The 23,933-nt window shown below is 43.4% G+C and overlaps 1 protein-coding gene across 1 annotated transcript in view; it reads right to left on the reverse strand.

The window, feature by feature from the left end:
* Window positions 1-5,177: 5,177 nt before the first annotated feature.
* FAM228B (family with sequence similarity 228, member B) overlaps window positions 5,178-23,933 on the reverse strand; it is a 49,124-nt gene continuing 30,368 nt past the window's right edge. Inside the window, 5 exon segments of the mRNA XM_011972709.1 lie at window positions 5,178-5,457; window positions 7,130-7,186; window positions 10,428-10,450; window positions 10,452-10,575; window positions 13,107-13,214. Of these exon segments, the coding sequence (XP_011828099.1) occupies window positions 5,421-5,457; window positions 7,130-7,186; window positions 10,428-10,450; window positions 10,452-10,575; window positions 13,107-13,214 (349 nt within the window). The 3' untranslated portion in view covers window positions 5,178-5,420.

Below are 23,933 nucleotides of genomic sequence, written 5' to 3' on the forward strand. Positions count from 1 at the left end.
GCCTTCGACCGCCGAGGCCCCCGCCGCCCTTCTGGACTTTTATCGAGGCCTGTACATTAATACGAAAGAGAATTTGCCATTTACCTGTAAGATTGAGGGCGACAGCGTAAGAGGAATGGTTTTAAGTGACGCGTCCGGCTTCTCACTCCCACTGAAGGGTGAAGGTGCCACAGGTGGGCCTGGTTTGGATTCTGATGTGAAGAAACCGACTTCAAAACACTTGGGCCAATCAGGAAAATACCAAAACTCTGACTACATATTTAATGATATCTAGGAATTATTGTTAATAGTTTAAGGTATGGTACATTATCACAACCAAGATTTGACATAGCTACATCAAGATACAGGATATTAACAAGGATTACTGTTTTCAGCCAATGTTTCTTCAAGTATTTTTTTTTAGTCCTGCCTGTGTCTCTCGTCCTGGGATTCTGATGATATGAATATTATTATAGCCCCGACAGCCCTTAAGCCTCTGTTCTTTCCTCCACCCCCAGTCTATTTTCTCATTTTTTCAGATTTGGTAATTTTTATTGTTCTATCTTCCAGCTCACTGATTCTTTCCTCCATCTTCTCCATTCTACTGTTGAGCTTACCTGCTGAGCTTTTTATTTTGGCTATTGTAATTTTCAGGTCTACAATTTTCATTTGGCTCTTTATATGTCCTGTTTGCTCAGGATTTTTATTTTTTCATTTGCTTCAAGTGTATTCATATTTGCTCATTGAAGCATTTTTCTCATAGCAACCTTAAAAGTCTTTTTGGGCTTATTCTAACATCTTTGTCATCTCAGTGTTGGTCTCTATTGATTGTCTTTTTCATTCAATTAAATATCTTTCTGGTTCTTGGTATGACTATTTTTTATTGAAGTCTGAACATTTTCAGTTTATATTATGAGACTCTGGATTTTAAACTTTGTTTTAGTTGGCTTTCTCCAACACCAATCGAATAGGGTTAATGAGGTTACCACCTCATTACCGCCAGGTGGAGATAGGAATCCAGGTGCCCCAGTTAGCATTCATTGATACTTGAGGGGCCAAAATTCCTCGTTTACTGCTGTGTAGACCATGATTTAGAGATTCTAGTCAGGCTAACTGAGGGACCATTCAGCAAATTAGTTCCTTATATGGTATAATCTTGTCGAGAAAAGGAGCTGAATCTATCTCATCTTTACATCTTTCTCATAACATGGGACCATCTATGACTGACCCAAATAGCAGGCAAACAGAAAATTCCTGTTGAGTAGACATACGCAGAAAAGTATAATACACTGATGGCTTAAACTACATTAAGTATAAACAAAAGGTGATTCAAAATAGGATTTTTAATTTCTACCTAGCTTCTTCCTTACTTCATTTGAAAATAAAAGTTTCCCTGATTTACTGAATCAAATTATTTCAATCTCATATGATTTAAAAGCTTACCTGAGCATTTGTCTCTTTACTTGATATTCCCTGGCAATGTCACCTTTTTTACATGGTGGAAATAACTGTTAAGGATTTGAAAGATTCTCCTTTCAATAGGTAGTGCTTCACTGAGTCTTCACCTAGGCTCTTGCTGCAGGCTCTGAGTCTCTTTCTACATACCACAACCAAGTTAGTTAATCTCATAGTATTAAAATCTTTTGTCACTGTTTCTCCTACTAACTTTAAGACAGAGGGCCTATGTTGGCTCATCCTTATATCCCCAGAACCGGGCAGGGCACCTGAGAAAAACAGGCACTTAGATACTTACTAAGTGAATGATGAATAAATGAATGAATGAAACATAATCCCGACATCTACACAAAATGAAATTTCAATGCCAACATATTAAAAAAACATTTAAGAGACTGAAGACTTGTCTACCAGGAGAGCATCAAACCTTTTGAAGCTTTGCAGTTGGCCTCTGGTTGCCATTTTGGCATGGCTAGTGTTTTTAGTCATTTATAACTTAACAGAGAAAAGCATTTCTATCCAAAGAGTCTCTTTAAATCAAAAAGTCTAGGCCAATCATGGTGGCTCATGCATGTAATCCCAGCCCTTTGGGAGGCCAAGGTAGGAGGATTGCTTGAGACCAGGTGTTCAAGACCAGCCTGGGCAACACAATGGGACCTTGTCTCTACAGAATGTTTAAAAATTAGTTGGGCATGGTGGCGGGCACCTGTAGTGCCAGCTACTCAGAAAGCTGAGGAGGGAGGATTGTTTGAGTCTGGGTTGAGGCTGAGGTGAGCCGTGCTTGTATTACTCCACTCCAGCTGGGAGACAGAACAAGACCTTGTCTCAGAAAACAAAACAAAAGTCCCAATGTTTGTGAGGTGTACATGTTAATCTTAACCATAAGAACAAACTTGCACCTAGATTTTTATTTTAAAAGTGTGAAATAGATTTAGGCTGCCTTTTATAAAGACAACTTAAGAGAATTTCTAAACTTACTCACTTGAACAGAGGAATGGCTATGGAGAAGGCATTAATGACTGATTCATGGAACAGAATTGATTTACCGAAACTTTTCTCCTTCTATATAAAGTCAAGGTGAAGTAACAATATCCCTTTAATGCTGGTGTGATTTCTAGAAGTCTGTTTTGACTGATGAGGTAATATAAAAGGGAAAGAATGCCAAAAACTATAGAGTATTATAAAATCCTTCAGGGTCTCCCCATAAATTCCAAACCCTTTAGCATGACGTGTAAGATTCCTGTCTCCCTTTTCGGGCTCAGCTTTCTTCAGTGATTCCTGGACTCCTTGCTCCACATGGTGGACTAGAAATGCCTGCGTGGTCCCATCTCTCTGGCAAATCCCTGATTCCACTCACAGAGGTAGACTTTTGTTTGTTTGCTTTTGAGACGGAGTCTCTTGCTCTATGCCCAGGCTGGAGTGCAGTGGTGCAGTCTTGGCTCACTGCAACCTCCCCCTCCTGGGTTCAAGCGATTCTCCCGCCTCAGCTTTTCTGAGTAGCTGGGATTACAGGTGCCCCCCTACCATGCCCAGCTAATTTTTGTACTTTTAGTAGAGATGGGGTTTCACCATTTTGGTCAGGCTGGTCTTGAACTTCTAACCTCAGGTGATCCACCCGCCTCGGCCTCCCGAAGTGCTGGGATTACAGGCGTAAGCCACTTCACCTGGCTCGATGGAGCACCTTCCTGTTCTTCTCTGTGACTAATTGGTCAAGGAGTGCACACCTGACCCAAGTCTAGGATCAGATTCTCCTGGCTTGCTTCTAGGATTACAGACTTCTAACCAAAACAGAGACTTGGAAAGGTGTGTGAGTCACGTTCATGACAACAGCCTAGAAGGGTCTGAGATGACTGCTGCTCAGGGGCCAGTGCTATCAAGGTTCCTGCCCTTCCTGTGGAATTCAGTTTTTTCTCAGGGTTCTGTAAGATGCTTTGGCACTCTTCCAACGAATTCTTTTTTTTTTCTTTTTCTTTTTAATCCCAGCCACTAGACCACCAGGGACCAATGGATTCCATTTGTGCTTATGTTAGCTCTGGTTAGCTTGTTACTTACAACACAAATGATCTCAAATAATACAGAAATAGTACAAGGCTTCAGAGGAAATGTGAGGTATTTGGAATTGGTATTCATGTCAAAGTGCAGGGAAAGGAAAGGCGTCTTCTCTTCACCATGTGGAATGAGCAACTATATTTGTGATACTATATCTGGGATTTGCTTCAAAGTCATCCAGTTAGAGTTGAGAAGTAGGTATGCATATACACAAAGCAAGACTGGCCATGAGGTAATCAGTATTGAAGCTGGATGTCAGATACATAAGGATTCATTATACAATTATCACTATTTTTTCTATACTTCTCTGAAATTGTTGATAGTATAAAGTTTTTAAAAATCTAGTTTTCAGCCAGGTGTAGTGGCTCACGCTTGTAATCCCAGCACTTTGGGAGGCTGAGGCGGGTAGATCGCCTGAGCCTAGGAGTTCAAGATCAGCCTGGGCAACATGGTGAAACCTCTTCTCTACAAAAAATAAGCCAAGCATGATGGTCTGCACCTGTAGTCCCAGCTACTCGGGAGGCTGAAAGGCTGAGAATTGCTTGAGCCTGGGAGGTCCACGCTGCAGTGAGCCATGATCATGCCACTGCACTCCAGCCTGGGCAACAGAACGAGACCCTGTTTCAAAAAGAAAGAAAGAAAGAAAATCTAGTTTCACTTAGAACCATATGTTGTTTGGGGGTGAGACATTGGGAGACTAGATAACTGTCATGGTAGAATAAAGAGGATGAGGAATATGGAATGAGAGAAAAATGGATAATTTAAAGCAAGACAATATGAAACTCAGATGCCAGAATGTGAAAGGCATTAAAATATAGGGCCACCATTTTTAATACATCTTATTCCATCTGTGACCCTCAAGTTCATAAATTGATCCTGTAGGTTGCTGAATTGCAACTCCAGTTGGATTAACATTGCTGCCAGTCTTTTATACAAAATCTAGGGCATTGACTAGGAAAGAGGGGGATCTTGGAATTATATGTATGTGGGGAACAGACAGAACTGAAGAAATCAGACTCCCCCAAGTCTTTTAAAAAGGTTACTGTGGTGTCCCTTTGCCTACGGAAAACAGAATTCCACTCCTATGCTCTGTGTCCTACTGTGTCTTCCTGTGACAAAGATTCAAATTCAACAAAAGCCAGAAGGCGATGTTTAGAATCAGCAAGCAAGTAATTATACCCTACATTAATTTTTTTTTTTTTTTTTTGAGATGGAGTCTTGCCCTGTCACCCAAGCTGGAGTGCAGTGGCGCAATCTCGGCTCACAACAGCCTCCACCTCCAGGGTTCAAGCAATTCTCATGCCTCAGCCTCCCAAGTAGCTGGGATTACAGGTGTGTGCCATCACACCTGGCAAATTTTCGTATTTTTAGTGGAGACAGGGTTTTGCCATGTTGGCCAGGTTGGTCTTGAACTCCTGACCTCAAGTCAGGTGTTCGGATGGAGGCCGAGGCGGGTGGATCACTTGAGCCCAGGAATTCAAGATCAGCCTGGGCAACATGCCTCAGCCTCCCCAAAGTGCTGGGATTATGGGTGTGAGTCACCTCACCTCGCCAACCCCAAATGAATTTTAAAATTTTCTAATGTTGAAAAAACCTCAGGAGGATATGTGGCTGTGGCCATGAAGGGTGCATGACCAAAGGGAGCATACCTTAATTTAGGAACAAACCAAATAAACAAAGATAGACACTTAGTAAGGGAGCTGTAATTCTTTTTATTGGTTCATTCAGCAATATTTCTTAACTTCGGGGGAAAATACATGGTATTGCCATTTCTTAATTATCACAGACACTGAACTCAAAAATTAAAGGAAGTTTGTGGCAGATGCTTTTTTCTAGAGACAGGACAATTCTTGAGTGCCTTCCTTGGCCTTCACCCTGATTCCTGCGAGCAGATGACTTCCTCTGAAGCAGCCTGATTTTGCATATCCTTTCACCAATCAAGGATCAGAGTGTGTGCTCCTTGGTTGCTGAAACCTTTTGAAGGTGACAAAACGGAAGAGTTGAGTGTGGTATGGGGATGAGGGGCTTGCAAGAGCAGAAAGTGTTCCCCAGCTAAGCTGGGCTGATCCCCCTGAAGCCTGTCCTGCCAGAGCCCAGTGACTCATCTCTCAGGCAGGGTCTCCACCTAGGCCTCCTGCCTCAGCCTTTCCTCACACTGTCTGGAGTCAGAAGCACTGAGATTCAGGGATGTGGTCACATAGATGGGCAGATCACTGATGTGTGACGTGATGTGAGGGAACTCCGGTGGTCTCAACTTTCAGATGTCAACATGTTTGGAGTACTAATTTCCACTTGGATTATTGTGATTCAGAAAATACTAGGTTCCTTTCTTTCCTTTTCTCTTCAAACCTCTAAAAAATCTCTATTCTATGCCTATCAGCTGATGATCTCACTTCACTGAGAAAATGAGTAAATAGAAGGAAACAATACTCTTTTGCAAAATCCACTGAGCTAGTTTGACCTACGTCCATGTACTCGGCCTTCCGTCTTCATACAATGGATAGAGTGTCCTGTCCACCTGAGTCCAGGGTGCTACCTCCTCACCTGTGGACGGACTCTGCCCTTCTATTCTGCTGCCTGTCGCTCCAGCATCATCAAATCTCCCTCTCTATGGGAGCATTCCCATCAGGAAACATACATGTTATCATATCAATATCGCTGATGAAAACATTCCCTTGCCTTACCTTCTCCAGCCACTTTATAACAAAACCCCACAAAAGCATTGCTTATTCTGTCTCCACATCCTCACCCCAATTCTCTCCTGAACCCACTCTAATCAGCTTTCATTTCAGCTGCTCCACTTAACCTCTCTGATGAAAATCAGCAGTTACACCTATATCTCCCAGTCCTCATTTTACCTCCCTCTCAGCAGCATTGCCATGTGGCTGAGCGTGCCCTCTTTTCTGAAACTCTTTCTCTACTGGCCTCTGCAACAGCACACACTTCTGCTTTGCTTCCTTTCATACCAGCCTCTCACTCCACGCATGTTCCTTCACCAGCTCTGCCTCCTTGCCCCAACCTCTAAATCTTGGTATTCCGCAGGACTAGCCCTCGGCCCTCTTCTCTTTGACACTCACCCCCAGATGATTGCATGATTTCACGTAGCATCTATATGAAGATGACTCTCAAAAACCTATCTCCACCCCCAGTCTCCCCTGAACTCCAGACCTGTACCTCCACCTGCCTACTGTATATCTCCTCCTGGGTGTAGGGTGGGCATCTACAAAGATACTGAAATGGATCTAATTTTAGTCTCGGCATCTCTTTAGGTGATAGAGGCTATGTTCCTAAGTGAAGAATGAAGTAGTGGCAGTTCCATCAGATACTCAGAGCCAGAGACAGTCCTAAGCAAACAGCTGGAAAAGAAATCCGGCAAGAAATTCCGAGCAATAGGAATTTTCTCTGAAGATTACTTGGAAGTGCCCCATGAGAAAAACCATAGCTTCAAACCCCTGCCAAGCCCAGAGAAAGCCTTACACTAAAATAGATCGTCATAAAATTAATAGGTAAGAACTTTCCTGCCCACCCATTCATTACTTCTCTTTCCTCCCTCCCACTGTGGACTCTGCAGATATCAGAAATCACAGTGGCAAGAAAGAGGGGTAAGGAATAGGACAGTAAGAAGGGAAAGAGAGAAGACATCTACCTCCCTCTTCTTTCTTGCAGCTCCGGCTTCAGCAGCCCCAAACGGGGGGAGGGAGACCTTAAATGAAGATTGAAGCGTTGGTCATTATGTTATACGAGACTGGCCATGTTAGTTACTGAACAGACTGTCTTCATAACCAGAGGCTTTTTACTGTCTGAAAATGCCCAGGGCAGGGGAAGAACCAACCCCAACAGAACAGGTTTAAATGGACAGTGAGGGGAAGAGCTCAGTTGCTCTAAAATCACACCCTACAAATCCTCCTTCGGTATTGTAATGATTGCAATGGAATCAGCCCCAAACACGATTATTCCTCACTTCTGTACTTCTCTCCCTGCAAACCTGCTTTCCCCCTAGACCTCCGTAAGGGGTCAGTGACTACGACAATCCACCCAGGCCCCTCTGCACTGATTTCTCGCTTTCACCCACTTCCACACCGACAAACAAGCTCTGCCAGCTCCTCTCCACCCACACTGGAGCCTGGAGTCCTCGCTCTCACGTGGCCTGGAGCCCTCACTGCCTGACGGCCCTGCCTCGGCTCCAGCATCCACAGTTGTTCATGCAGCAGCCATGCTCTTCTTTGTACAATGCTGACTAGATATTATTTCCCCTGCTCCAAACCTCTGCACCGCTTCCCCTCACACTTTAAATTTTATTCTAACTCCCTGTCCCGGCCTGTAACCCCCACCTGCCTGGCTCCTGCCTCTGCTCCAGCCTCACCTCCCGCCCTCTCTCAGCACTCACTGTCTTCAGCCTCCCCACTTTTTCTGGCTGTTTCCTGAACACACAAGCTTCACTCCCATCTCAGGCTTTTGCCTGGGCCCATCCATCTGCACAACACTCTTCCCCCAGATCTCTCCACACCTCACTCCCTGGGTTCCTCAGGCTGCTGCACAAACGTCATCTCAGAGGAGAAGCCTCCTCAGACTTCTCCACCTAAAACAGTCCTCTTCGTTCATCCCCCACCCTCCCACCCCACCCCTCTACCTGCTTTGTTTTCCTTATTACTAACTCACATGATGTTATGTGTTTATTTGGTTGACTATTGTCTATTTCCCCACCAAAATGTAAGCTCCAGGAAATAGGAGCCGTCTCTGTTTTGTTTCCCACTGTGTCTCCAGCCCCTCAAACACTGCCTGGCTCAGAGTTGGCGCTTGTTAAAATTTTGAGGAAGCAAGCAAGCACATGAGAGGATACCAAAACATGGCAGTAAAAGGAGCTTAAACACACAAAAGAAAAGGTTAGTAAATTTTCATGAATGAGTAAAAGAGTAGCGCCCCTGTCCTTTAGGGATAGGAGTGGGGAAATAGAGAGACAGTCAGAAAGGAAGATGGCAAGATTGAAGGATACTCAGAAGACAGGCCATTCACGTGGGGAGGAAGGCCATGACTTCTCGCATACACTCCTAAGAAGCTGACTCTGGACAGGAGAACTGGAGGGAGAAGCTCCACCTAGACCCAGAAATGGTAGGTTGAGCTAGCTCAGTCAAATGGCCACTAAGTTTAACTATCATTACCTTAGGATAAGAAATCTATGCTCTGTAAACACCTATAAATAGATAGACAGATAGACAGATAGATAGATGTGTAAATATAGGTATGTATATCTATACATATGTAAATATATATGTTAAATATATATCTATATATATATAGATTTTTTTTTTTTTGAGATGGGAGTTTTGCTCTTGTTGCCTGAGCTGGAGTGCAATGGCATGATCTCAGCTCACCGCAATCTCCACCTCCTGGGTTCAACCGATTCTCCTACCTCAGCCTCCTGAGTAGCTGGGATTACAGGCGCCCTCCACCACGCCCGGCTAACTTTGTATTTTTAGTAGAGACAGGGTTTCTTGATATTGGTCAGGCTGGTCTCGAACTCCCAACCTCAGGTGATCTGCCCACCTCGGCCTCCCAAAGTGCTGGGATTGCAGGCGTGAGCCACCGCACATGGCCCAACATCTAGTATTTCCATAAACTTCACATTTTAAATGTTGGGGCTTTTTTCTTCATTTATTGCACATTCTGGGAGAGGAAGGAGTCATGCACCAGGGTATAAAATTGTGCTCTTCCATGGTCATTCACACAGAATCAAGAATCCAGGTTCTAAATGTCTTTAAGTTCAAAATTGAGATCAGGGTCAGAAGAGGTTGACAGCTGCTGCTAGGGGCTGGGGGCTGCAGGGACAACGGCAGACGACAGGCATGGAGCTGACCGTGGAGGGCCCCCATCTGGGACCTGAAGATCCTTCTTGGAGATCACATAGGGGACTAATGGCAGAGCCTCAGAGCAGACAGGGGCTGGCACTAGGAGTTGGAGGGACGATCACATTTGCACAGAGGACCTGAAAAGGCATTGTCCTTTTATCTGTATCCCAGAATCCTGTGTAGGGCCTCTCTGTAACGACAGGGCCAGGGTTGCTCCCTGGCCTTGAGTTGGCCTCATGAGGAGTCCAGTATGAGCCCTGCAAGCTTGTCAACTGGAGATATCGGCGCCAGCTCTTCTTTATGCCCCCCTGCTTGAGACACTAGGCAATTCCTCTCAATAATTCATGATTCTTCTTCTCAACTCTTCAAATGCAAGAAATTCCCATTCTTTTAGGAAACTCTGGATCTCCTGGTTACTCCAGGTTTTAATTAACTGGTCTGGTTCCTCAGTTTCATTTTCCTCCTTTACTTCCAAGCATTTCTAGTAATTTCAGTCTGAAGTCTCACTTTCTCCCTTATTCATGAGTTTTCTCCCGGGATCCTTTTCACCACTTACAGGGCCTACTCCAGGGTCCACAGAGAACAAGCCCTCGCTCGGCCCTAATGCAATCCAGGAGTCACGAGGTGCCGAATGAGAAAGCACGGGTGCTCCTCTCTGCTGCCGGCAATCTCTCAATATGGGGGCTTTCACTTCCCAAATTTTACTACTTTAATTTAGTATTGGTCCTTTTGAAAATTTTCTACCTATCTTGACTGCCTTAAGGTTAACAAAATGTGGGCCCTGGCTTGGCTATGCTAAGTGGTAGACGGTAGAGACAGGGTAGAGATGGCAGAACGAGAGAGGGGCTAGGGAAATCCTGGACAGCGTGGCCCACCCACCAGGGACACCCTCATCGTGTGGCTCCACCAGGGAGCAGGTGGCTCTCTCCATTCCCTCTGAATAAAGGACACCTGCCCCTCAGCTGCTTCTAACCTATTCCCCACTGCCTCCTCTCTTCCTGGAAGCCTGCCATACAAAGAAAGTTCCCAGGTACTCAGATTTTGGTATCAGCGGTTGCCGCCCTATGTATGATGAAATGGGACAGCCCCAGTTCTTACCCATTCTGGTCTTCCTCCCGTTCTGCCTCCTTCCTGGCTGAGGCTCAAGGAAGAAAAATACCCTTCAGAGTTGGCCTCTTTGGCACTTGGATTCTTTCCGTCTCGATAACACAGCGGTTCTCTTTCTAGAAAGGATGACCCTTTGTTTCTGCACGAAGGAACCAGAAAGGAAGGGATTCTCTTAACTCTCAACTGTAGCACTTAATATTTTTATTTAAATTTGAAGGTGATGAGTTCTATGCGAATTTATGTATTTTTGTGAAAATAAATGTATTTACATGTTTTTTATGTGAAAATAAATCCAAATAAATAGTATTGCCTTGCTCTAGTCACCGTTTCATCTGTAATCTCTGTGCTGCTTCATCAGACAGCTTTGGGTCCTTTGGCGGGAAGGATCCCTCACAGAGCTGTCCAGTTTGCCCTCCCTGAGAAGGTCTAACTCTGCCAAAGACAAATGTGCCTTCTCCATCCCTGCTGCCAGAACTGGGATGCTTCCCTTTTCATGGAAGAGAATCCAGTCTTCCTCCGCCTTCTAGAGTGAGCCTAGACTTAAGCCTCTAGTCTAAAATATAGGACCCCACTACTCCAGCAACGCAATATCCTCCTTCACGTGTGGGTCTCGCTCTGCTAGAAGATGTATTTGAGAACAAAATCTCTCCTTTTATATCATTTATCAAAATTAAATAGAATTAAGATGACATTTATCCTAAAGTCTTACCCAAACAGGTCTATTTGAGACTCTGGCAATTAGGGATCGCAGAGGAACTTACTCTTTTGGACCCTAATATGCAAGAGTGATTCTCAATTCTATCTTTTCAATCAATCATTGTATCTTTTAAGGCCTTCAGCTACCAAGCAAATAGGGCTTAGTTTGGACACTTCCTTTTTCCCCTCAATTGTGGCTCCTATTCAAAAGGCAACCCAGCAAATGGTTAAACCACACCTCAAGGACAGTAAGCCCATGTTGGCCAGCGCCCTCCCCAGCTGTCATCTGTTTCTACTTTACATCACTAAGGTCCTCGGGAGACAATCAGTCGTTCTCTCTGCTGGTCATACCAGCATCTCTAAAAGCCCTCCAGCTTCTGCCACACTGTATTTATTCAACAAATTCTGAGCCTGTTCAGGAAAAGAAACCACTGCAGCTTACTTTGGGCACTTTTTTAGGAACAGAGAATTGTAAGCTCATCTCCTAGAAAGTCACATAAGCTCACTTTTCTTCCACCTTGCTAGTTTTTTTTTTTATTGTTATCAATTTTAATAAGGTATAATTTATATGACATTAAATTCACCCATTTTAAGTGTACAAGTCAATGGTTTTTAGTATAGTTACAGAGTTTTGCAACACCATTACAATCTTATTTTAGAACATTTTCATCAACCCCAAGGCTCCATGCTCATTAAGTCACTCTCCACTCCTATCCCCAGACCTAAGCAACTACTATCTGCCTTCTGTCTTTACAGATTTGCCTTTTCTGAACATTTTGTATTTAAAAACATACTATATGTAGCCTTTTGTTATTGGCTTCCTTCACTGAGTACAATGGTTTTGAAGTTTGTCTATGTTGCAGCATGTATCACTATTCCATTGTATGGATATACCACATCTTCTTTATCCATTCATCAGCTGATAGACATTTGGGTTGTTTCCACTTTTTTGTCTGTTGTGAATAATGCTGCTATGAACACCCACATCCTAGCCTCTATGTGGATATATGTTTCATTACTCCTGAGTAGAAACCTAGGAGCGGAATTGCTGGGTCACATAATAATTTAATGTTTAACATCTTGAGAAACTGCCAAGCTGCCTTCCAAAGTTGCTGCACCATTTTACATTCCCTCCAGCAATATCTGAGGGACAGCATGACTTTTAACCAGATAGTTACAAGTTACATAATTATGTAGAGAAATCTCTTAATTCTACAACTGTTAGCTGAGATGATTCCTCACATTATATACATGGTATTTGATAGTATGTACCACTTCTCTGATTATAACATCTATCACTCTGGGTAAGATATTGTAACAGCTACTACCCACCCAAACCAGTCCCAAACTCCATTTACACTACTCCAATTCAATTTTAAATCTCCTAACCTTTTAGCTTTAGTACAAGTTGTTAATTTTTTTTCCATTTCTGTGTTTGTTATTTATGTATTAGTGACTTGTTTTTGTTGTTGTTGTTTTTTGTTTGTTTTTGAGACAGTCTTGCTCTGTCGCCCAAGCTGGAGTGCAGTGGCACAATCTTGGCTCACTGCAACTTCTGCCTCCTGGGTTCAAACAATTCTCCTGCCTCAGCCTCCCAAGTAGCTGGGATTATAGGTGCCCACCACCATGCCTGGCTAATTTTTGTATTTTTAGTAAAGACGGGGTTTCACCATGTTGTCCAGGCTGGTCTCAAACTCCTAACCTCAGGTGATCCACCTGCCTCGGCCTTCCAAATTGCTGGGATTACAGGCATGAGCCACTGCACCCAGCCTACTTGCTCTTTAGGACCAGAAAAGCCTGGGAAGTGTTGCCACCTCACCATACACAGTGGTGGGAGATGCCCGGTGTCCTCCCACAATGGAGCCTGGTGTGTGCCTCAGCACTGTCTCAGCAACATGACAGGATGGCAGGGGATGACAGCACAGTCTAGCATCTTAGCAAAAGAAAAGCAAAGCTATGGAAGAACAGACTTACTTGTAAATAACTGTTTTTTCTTCTTCCTGTGATTCCAAAAGATAAGGAGCTCTTGCCAAGGGTTTCAAATCAAAACTACAGTCGTTAAAATTCACTTTCACTTTTAACCTTTAACAAGATAACAAGTGTGAGAAGGTTTTTTTGTTCTTTTTCAATATTGTTTTTTGAGACACGGTCCAGCCTCAACCTTCTGGGCTCAAGGGATCCCTCCCACTTCAGCCACCCTCCAAAGTAGCTGGAACTACAGGCATGCACCAACACGCCAAGGGATTTTTTATTTTTTGTAGAGATGGGGTCTCAACATGTTCCCCAGGCTCGTCTCAAACTCCTGGCCTCACGCGATCTTCCTGCCTCGGCCTCCCAAAGTGCTGAGATTATAGGCATGAGCCTCCACGCCTGGCGGTATGAGAATGTTCTGAAAACAATATTAGCTTACATTTATGTAGTAAGTATTATTATACACTGACTACTAAATATAGAGACAAAAACATCATTACTCCAAACTGGTATACATTCTTGGATGAAATTAGTTGTTTTAGAGTTTCTGAAACTATGATGGAGATTGATTTACTATTCACTGAGAACCAAGGATCAGGTAAGCAAAGTTTAAAGTACTCCCTATCCACTAAGAGCTTAAACTCCAAAGTAAAAACAAGCCACAGAAACTGTGTCATTTATAAGCATTATGTAAAATGTTTTTCCCTAGAGAGAATCCAAACATTCCACTTCCCAGTCCATTGCCATGGGGTGGCAGACAGGTACCTTAGAGTCCTCCAATCTTGCACCCATGCAAGGGTTGACTGGAACGGTGATATTGGCCCTGCACAGAACATACATTTTGCTGGCACAGAGAAGACATAGAATGTAGTATAGCAATGTGTGAAATGCTTCAAGAAGAAAAGAAAGCAATCACCAAGATAAGAAAGCAATAAGAGCCTATTGGGAATGAACAAGCATATTGGGGAAAAAAAGGAAATTTAAGAAATTAAAATCTTAATATCCAACACAGTGAAGAAAGAATTAGCAAGCTGGAAAATATATACAAAGAAATTGCCTAGGAAAATGAAAAATATAAAGGACATATTAAAAGATATTAAGATAATAAGGCGGCCTAATATATATCTAATCTGAGCCCAGAAACAGAATGTAAAGAACTAAGTAAAAGCAATATTTAAAATAATTGCTGTATATTTTCCTGAACTGATGATAAACATGAATACAGAGATCCAGGAAGCACAACATATACCAGTAGGTTAAATAAAAAGAAATCCAGCTGGGTGCAGTGGCTCACGCTTGCGATCCCAGCACTTTGGGAGGCTGAGATGGATAAACCCCTTGAATCCAGGAGTTTGAGACCAGCCTGGTCAACATGGTGAAACCTCATCTCTACTAAAAATACAAAAATTAGCCAGGTGTGGTGGCACATGCCTGTAGTCCCATCTACTTGGGGAGCTGAGGACGGGGGATCGCTTGAGCCCAGGAGGTCAAGGCTGCAGTGAGCCAAGATTGCACCACTGCACTCCAGTCTGGGTGACAAAATGAGACCCTGTCTCAAAAAAAAGAAAAAAGAGAAAAGAAAAAGAAACCCATACCCAGACACCAGCAGTGAGAATGCAGAACACCTAAAGACAAAGAGAAGATCTTAACAGCAGCCACAGAACAAGGACAAAAAAAATCAGAATGACAGCAGACTTCTCAAAAACAATAGAAGCCAAAACACAAGAGAACTATGTCTTTAAAACATTAAGCGAAATAAATGTCAACCTAGAATCGTGTGCTTGGCAAATTATCTTCAAAGGTAATCAAACACTGAATTGTAAAGGCCAAACTTTAGAACAAAGGAAAATGATCCCAGAAATTTGGTATAAAATGGAAAGAGAGGCCGGGCGCGGTGGCTCACGCCTGTAATGCCAGCACTTTGGGAGGCCGAGGCAGGTGGATCATGTGAGGTCAGGAGTTCAAGACCAGCCTGACCAACATGGAGAAACCCCATCTCTACTAAAAATACAAAATTAGCCAGGCATGGTGGCGCATGCCTGTAATACCAGCTACTCGGGAGGCTGAGGCAGGAGGATCGCTTGAACCCGGGAGGTGGAGGTTGCAGTGAGCCAAGATCGTACCATTGCACTCCAGCTTGGGCAAAAAGAGCGAAACTCTGTCTCAAAAAAAAAAAAAAAAAAAAAAAAAAAGGAAAGAGGGACGGGATGCATATGGATTCCTTTCTCTTTGTAGCTGTCTCCCATACCTATATCTGCTACAGAACTGTACCGAACCCCTATTGGTAACTTCAGATGGGATGTTTCCTCATGGATGTACCCAAACTAAAGGTCATTTATTAAATTAATAAAATTATAAAACAAAGCATTGAGTGATTTAAATCCCAAGAAACTGTTGTTCCTCCTTTTCTATTTTTATCCAAGTTTCTACCTTTGTCTGCTTTCTATTAGGCTAGGTTAAATGACCCTTCTTTGTGTGTCCATAATAGTATGTGCATATAACATTGTAATAGAATGATCTGCTTAAATATCTGTCTTCTCTATTAGATTGTGAATGCTTTAAAGGCAATTACAACTCAATACATGATTCTTTGATGGAATGAATTAATGTTATAGGATAAATTGCATGCACCCAAAAAAAATCTTCAAATCCTAATCCCTGGCATCTGTGAATTTCACCTTATTTGGAAATAGGGTCTTTACAGATGTTATCAGGTTAAAATGAGGTAATACTGAATTAGGGTGGTGGACCCTAACCCACTGACAGGTGTCCTTATCAGAAGAGGGGAATTTGGACACAGACACAGAGAGAAGACCATGTGAAGACAGAGACAGTCACTGCAGAAATAAGGCTATAACTGAAGCGTTTCACTTCTGTTTCACTCCTCTTGCCACAATCGTGACTGAGGCTCTTATTACCAAAAACGTGGATTCTTATTTTTATAAACCGAGGAACACCAAGGATTGCTGGAACCATCAGTAGCTAGGAAAGAGACAAGGAGCCTTCAGAGAGAGTGGCCCTGCCAGTACCTTGATGTTAGCCTTCCAGCCTCCAGGACTGTGGAGAATAGATTCCTGTCATTCCAAGTGCTCAGTTTGCAGTGTTTTGTTACGGCAAGCCCAGGAAACTAATACATACGACAACAATTCTCAAAACTTCGAGCTCCTCTCTGACTCTTAGTTCTCCCTGGCCCTCCAAATGTAGTCACCAAAATCTAGAATTCCCTTGTGTCATCCTATCGATCTCTGTTTCACTCCTCTTGCCACAATCGTGACTGAGGCTCTTATTACCAAAAATGTGGATTCTTATTTTTTAAAAAAACTCTTCAGTGATCTCCAACCTCCAGTCCTATCCTATATCCAAACTGTCACACACCTCACACGTCAGATTAAAGTTTCTAAATGCACCATCTCCAGCATCTCACCCCCCTCCTCAGCTATCCTCACTGACTCCCCATTCCCTACATGATAAACTCCCAACTCTTTAGCAGTATTGAATGTTCTTTGCAAAATGGCTACAACCTAGATTCACACACTTAATCAGTGACTTGTCATCCATTCATTCATTACACAGACAAGTAAACAGGTGCAAACTGTGTGATCGATGAAAAAGTACATGATGGGACAAAAGAGAGACTAATCTGTACAGCCTAGTGTAAGGAAGTGGTTTGGAACAACTTCAGAGAGGAAGTTTTAAAGTGGCATTTTAACAGAGTCTTGGAAACAATGTTTTCCCAAAAAAAAAAAAAAAGACGGTTCAGAGAGAAAGCCCAGCATGTGTGAAGAATAGCATTTATTCAGGTACTTTGTGGAAAACCTGGTATTGTTGGAGTATAGAGTAGAAGGGAGGGAAAAATCAGCCCAGTCTTGTATGTCATACCAAAGAGATCACATTTTAACTGAAGGACACAGGAATCACTAAAGAGATTAAGTCAGGCAGTAACATGACATGCCACATTTCACCCTGGTAGCACCATGCAACATAAGGGAAAGCATGGCACTGTGTTTTAGAATGTAGACTGTGGAGTCAGAGACCTTAGTTCAGTTTCTGAATCTACTGCCTTATGGCTATAAATAAGTGGTTTTCAATCTGGTATGTGTTGGAATCATCTGAAGATCTTGAAAAAAGACTGATGTCTAGGTCCCACGCTCAGAGATTCTGACTTCATTTGTCTAGGGCATGGCTTGGATATTGAAAATTTTTTTTTGTTTTTTTGAGACGGAGTCTCACTCTGTTGCCCAGGCTAGAGTGCAGTGGTGTGATCTCGGCTCACTGCAACTTCCGCCTCCCAGGTTCAAGCAATTCTCCTGCCCCAGACACCTGAGCAGCTGGGATTACAGGCATGCACCACCACGCCTGGCTATTTTTTGTATTTTTAGTAGAGATCAGGTATTCACCATGTTTGCCAAGCTGGTCTCAAACTCCTGACCTCAGGTGACCCAACCGCCTCAGCCTCCCAGAGTGCTGGGATTACAGACGTGAGCCACCATGCCCGGCCGGAATTTTTTTTTTAATTTTCCATGATATTCTGATATAAAGCCAAAGCTGAAAAATCCTGCTATAAAATTGACAAGGTCCTTAAGTCATCTGTGTAATAGTACCTACCAAATAAAGTTTCTATGAAGATGAAACAAAATTAGCACGTTAAGAAGTGTACAACTCATTCCATTCATCAGCACTTTAAAATGTTCTCCAAGATAGACCATATAATAGGCCACAAAACAAGTGTCAGAAAATTTAAGAAAATCAAAATTATATCAAGTACTCTCTCTGACCACAGTGGAATAAAATTGGAAATCAACTCCAAAAGGAATCCTCAAAACCATGCAAATACATGGAAATTAAATAACCTGATCCTGAGCAATCATTGGGTCAACAATGAAATCAAGGCGGAAATTTAAAAAGTCTTTGAGCTGAAGGATAATAGTGACACAACCTATCATAACCTCTGGGGTACAGCAAAAGTCGTGCTAAAAGGAAAGCCTACATCACAAAGTCTGAAAGAGCACAAACAGACAGTCTAAGGCCACACCTTACAGAACCTGAGAAACAAGAACCATCCAAACCCAAACCCAGCAGAAGAGAAATAACGAGATCAGAGCAGAACTAAATGAAATTGAAACAAACAAACAAAAAAACACAAAAGATAAATGAAACAAAAAGCTGGGGGAAAAAAAGGAATGTGTAACAGTGTCTGGTACATAGGAGCTCAGTAAATAATAAATATTATAGATTGGATATGATCATGGGAATTTGGTTTACGGGAATGTTTAGGAAGGGGCAAATTATTATTATTTTTTGTTGTTGTTTTTTGAGGCGGAGTCTCGCTCTGTCGCCCAAGCTGGAGTACAGTGGCGTGATCTCTGCTCACTGCAAGCTCCGCCTCCCGTGTTCACGCCATTCTCCTGCCTCAGCCTCCCAAGTAGCTGGGACTACAGGCGCCCACCCCCACGCCCGGCTAATTTTTTGTATTTTTAATAGAGACGGGGTTTCACCGTGTTAGCCAGGATGGTCTCGATCTCCTGACCTCATGATCCACCCGCCTCGACCTCCCAAAGTGCTGGGATTACAGGCTTGAGCCACTGCGCCCGGCCATTATTATTATCATTATTATTGTTGTTTTTGTTGTTATTATTGAGATGGAGTTTTGCTCTTGTTGCCCAGGCTGGAGTGCAATGGCACGATCTTGGCTCACTGCAACCTCTGCCCCCAGGCTTCAAGCGATTCTCCTGCCTCAGCCTCCAGAGTATCTGGGATCACTGGTTTGTGCCACCATGCCTGGCTGATTTTTTGTATTTTTAGTAGAGATGGGGTTTCACCATGTTGGCCAGGTTGATCTCGAACTCCTGACCTCAGATGATCCACCTGCTTCAGCCTCTCAAAGTGCTAGGATTACAGGTGTGAGCCACCACGCCTGGCCAGAAGGGGCAAATTAGAAGGAGATTTAGGAATGGATATGACAGAGCCTAGTGCTGGATTAAGTAAAGGGATAATGAGTGATAAAGAAGAACCCTGATATTTCCTATAACCAGGAACACAAAAAAAAAGCAAGTTAGATGCACAAGGTGACAAGCACTTTTGGATAGGTTGAATTTGACTTATGTGTGGAAAACAGACAATTGAATATTTGTGACTGGAACACAGAAGGCACACTCATCTTGCTACAGTCTTCTCTGTCTCATGAAGACGTTCCAGAACTGTCTTAGTGGTTAAGCACTTAAGCTTCTTCCCACTCTCAGACTCCTGGCCCCATCAGTACCTTCTGCATAACAGTATGGGATGTGGTCCCCAAGTGTTCAGGCCAGAGACCAAAAAGCGGCATCACAATTATCTTCAAAATTTGAAAAATATATTGGAGAGAAGCTGTTCGTCTATAGGAAATACAGGAAATTCCTCTATAAAAAATAAAAATATGAACATAGTGGCCAGGTGCAGTGGCTCACGCCTGTAATCCCAGCACTGAGGCCAAGGCGGGCAGATCACCTGAGGTCAGGAGTTCGAGACCAGCCTGCCAATGTAGTGAAACCGTGTCTCTACCAAAAATACAAAAAATTAGCCGGGCGTGGTGGCGGATGCCTATAATCCCAGCTCCTCGGGAGGCTGAGGCAGAAGAATTGCTTGAACCCGGGAGGCGGAGGTTGCAGTGAGCCAAAATTGGGCCACTGCAATCCAACTTGAACAACAAAAGCGAAAACCCATCTCAAACAAACAAACAAATAATCAAACAAACAAACAAACTATATATATATATATATGAGCATGGTCTTCAATGACTTCTGGCACACACTTGCTTAGTGTGTAAAGACTAAGATTCAGTAAAAGGGCTCATATAAGAAGCCAGTCACCCCCAAACATGCCAGCCCCCATAAGGCTAGAGAAGTATGAGGCCACAGAAGATAATGTGACAATCATCTAAAAAGGACATTTTCTTTACCACATTAGTCACCACCAGCACCTTAGTAAGAGTGAAAACAGTGTGACTGGAACTCACCGTATGCCCATTAATTGCTCACTATAAAATCAATATTCTAAATATCATCTGAATACATGATCAGAGTTAAACCTATTATAAATAGACTCCTGGTTTGGATAGAACCTATTTAATTACCAGAGCTAGGATTATGATGCTCAAAGTAGACAAAGAAAAAAAAGTAACAGCCATTTTTTTCAGAATTCTGTCTTAAGGTTAATTTCTGTCTTATGTAACATTCACAATGCCATTTGTGGCCACTTTTTAAAAATAACAAATGAAATGATTTTAGTTCTGCTTCCATTTAGGATGTTGAAAGCATCCTAAAATAGAAATAATGATGTTCTAGAAATAATGGTGCTCTCACCCCAAGGTCAAAAAAGGCTAGATAATCTAGCCCATTATTGAGCCCATTAGATCTCAAGGCAAAGAAGTAAACTGAATTCCAAAGACAAGTACCTCCCACAAGAAGCAGGACAAAAAACCTGCTTCGCCTTTGGTAGAACATGAGAGGAAAGGGTGGCTTCCTCTCTTTTTCCTCTCATGCTCTCATGCTCAGATAAAAAAAGAAAAAAATTGATGATTAGCTGGACTTTACTAAAATTTAAAATGTGTGCTCTGCAAAAGACACTGTTAAGAGAATGAAAAGATAAGCCTTAAACTGGGAGAAATTATTTGCAAAATATATACCTGATAAGGGACTTACATTCAAAATATACGAAGGATTCTTAACACTCAACAATAAGAAAATAAACAATCCATTTTAAAAATGATCAAATGAACAACAGACACCTCACCAAAGAAGACACAAAGATGGCAAATAAACATGTGAAAATAGTCTATAGCAAAGAAGCATATGAAAAGGTGCTGGAGGTAGAGCAAGATGGTGGAATAGAAGCCCACACCCTTTATTCCCCACACTGGAACAACAAATTTGAACATCTATCTGCACACAGAAAAGCACTATCACAAAAACCAAAAATGAGGTGAGCAATCACAGTACCTTGTTTAACTTCACATCACTCAAAGAGGCACTGAGGAGGGCAGGAGGGACAGTCTTAAATCACTGATGCCACCCCTCTCCTATTCCCCAGTCAGCCGTGTGTACAGAGAGTTTGTGCATTTGGAGGGGGTGAGCCCAGTGACTAGGGGACTTATGTTGAATTTGGTTCTGCCCTGTCACAAGAGAGAATAAAGCCATGCTGGGCTCAGCCAGCACCCGCACAGGAAGCAAATATTTGGACCAGCCTTAGCCAGAGGGAAAGTGACCAGCCCAGTGATTGGAACTTGAGTTTCTCCACAAGCCTCACCATTGTAGGCTGAAGTATCCTGGGCTCCTAGGTAAACTTGAAAGGCAGTCTAAGAACAAGGATTGTAATTCCTAGACAATTCCTCCTGTTGGGCTGAGCTCAGAGCCAGAAAACTAGGGTGGCACATGACCTAGGGAGACACCAGCTGGCATGGCTAAGGGAGTGCTTGCACCATCCCTCCCCCAACCCCAGGCAGTGCAGCTTGCAGCAACTCCAAAGGTGACACCTTCCTTCTGCTTACAGGGAGGAGAGGGAAGAGCAAAGAGGACTTTGTCCTGCACCTTGGATACCAGCTCAGCCACAGTAGGATAGAATAGCAGGTAGGGTCCTGCGGTCCCCATTCCTGGCCCTAGCTTTGGGACGACTTTTCTAGACACATCTTGGGCCAAATGGGAATCTGCTGCCTTGAAGGGAAGGACACAATCCTGGCAGGATTCATCGCCTGCTGACTAAGGAGCCCTTGGGCCCTGAAAACCAGCAGCAGCGACACCCAGGGAGTACACCGGGGGCCCTGGACTCTGAGATGTGCTGGCTTCAGCAGTGACCCAGAACATTCCCAGCTATGGTGGCTATGGTGAAAGATTCCTTCTGTTTGAGAAAAACAGAGGAAAGAGGAAAGGGAACTTGGTTTTGCACCTTAGGTACCAGCTCAGTCATAGTAGGATAGAGCAACAAGCAGGCTTTTTGGGTCCCTCAGTCTGGGCCTGGGCTCTTGGACAGCATTTCTGGACCTGCCCTCAACCAAATGGGAGTCCATTGCCCTGAAGGTGAGTCCCAGGCCTGGCAGCATTCACCACAAGCTGAAGGAAGAGTTCTTGGGCTTTAATTAAACATCGGTGGTGGCCTGGCAGAATCCCCATAGACCAGTGGTGGCGGTGGCCACAGGAAGAGGATTCTCAGCATGTGGAAAGGGGAGGGAAGAGTGGGAAGGATTTTGTATTGTGGTGTGAATGCCAGCTTAGCTGCAGTAGAAAAGAACATCAGGTAAACTGCTAAGGTTTTTTTACTTCAAGCCCTGGCTCCCAGACAGCATCTCTGGACATGCCCAGGACCTGGGGGAACTCACACCCTGAAGGGAAAGGCCTTGCACAAGACCCGGTGCTGTACTGTCTTCAGGTCTGACCCAATGCAGCACCAGTAATGGTGGCCACAGGGGTGCTTGCATCACGACACCCGCAGCTCCAGGTGGCTCAGCACAGATAGACAGACTGTTTGTTTGGGAGAAGGTGGGGGTAAATATCAGGAGTCTCTGCCTAGTAACCAGATAACTCTTCTGGATCTTATCAAAGTCCACCAAGGCAATACCTCTATGAGTCTGCAAAAACCACAGTATTATTGGGCTTGGGGCCCAAATGCCCTCATACACCTGGAAAGCCTTCCCAAGAAGGACAAACCGAGGATGTAAAGACTACATTACCTAACTCTTCAATGCTCAGACACTGATGAATATCTATAAGCATCAACACCATCCAGGAAAATATAGGCATACCAAATGCACTGAACAAGGCACTAGGGACGAATCCCGGAGAAAAAGAGATATATGACCTTTCAAACAGAGAATTCAAAATAGCTATTCTGAAGAAACTCAAAGAAATTCATGATAACGCAGAGAAGGAATTCAGAATTCTATCAGACAAATTTGATAGAATTATTTCAAGAAATTGAAATAATTACAAAGAATTGGCTAGGCACAGTGGCTCACAGCTGTAATCCCAGTACTTTGGGAGGCCAAGGTGGGCAGATTACCTGAGGTCAGGAGATTGAGACCAGCCTGGCCAACATGGCGAAACCCTGTCTCTACTAAAAATACAAAAATTAGCCAGGTGTGGTGGCACACACCTGTAATCCCAGCTACTCAGGAGGTTGAGGCAGGAGAATTGCTTAAGTCTAGGAGATGGAGGTTGCAGTGAGCCAAGATCATGCCACTGCACTCCAGCCTGGCCGACAGAGTGAGACACTGTCTCAAAATAAATAAATAAATAAATAAAAATAAAAATACAAAAATTAGCCAGGTGTAATGGTGCATGCCTGTAATACTAGCTAAGTCAGGGAACTGAGGCAGGAGAATTGCTTGAACCCAGGAGGCAGAGGTTGCAGTGAGCCGAGACTGCACCACTGCACTCTAACCTGGGGGAAAGAGCAAGACTCCATCTCAAAAAAAAAAAAAAATTGTCTGGGGCCACACAGAAACACATAAAATACACAGTATTAATGATAGCTAATGAGCTTAAAAAAAAAAAATCACCAAAAATTATAATGAGGCCAGGTGCAGTGGCTCATGCCTGTAACCCCAGAACTTTGGGAGGCTGACGCGGGTGGATCACCTGACGTCAAGAGTTCGAGACCAACCTGGCAAACATGGTGAAACCTCATCTCTACTAAAAATACAAAAAATTAGCTGGGCGTGGTGGCGGGTGCCTGTAGTCCCAGTTACTCAGGAGGCTGAGGCACGAGAATCACTTGAACCCGAGAGACAGAGGTTGCAGTGAGCCGAGATTGCGTCACTGCACTCCACCCTAGGTGACAGAGCAAGACTCTGTCTCAAAACAA

The sequence above is a fragment of the Mandrillus leucophaeus genome, unplaced genomic scaffold (assembly GCF_000951045.1).
Source record: "Mandrillus leucophaeus isolate KB7577 unplaced genomic scaffold, Mleu.le_1.0 Scaffold13, whole genome shotgun sequence".
NCBI classification, from domain to species: Eukaryota; Metazoa; Chordata; class Mammalia; order Primates; family Cercopithecidae; genus Mandrillus; species Mandrillus leucophaeus.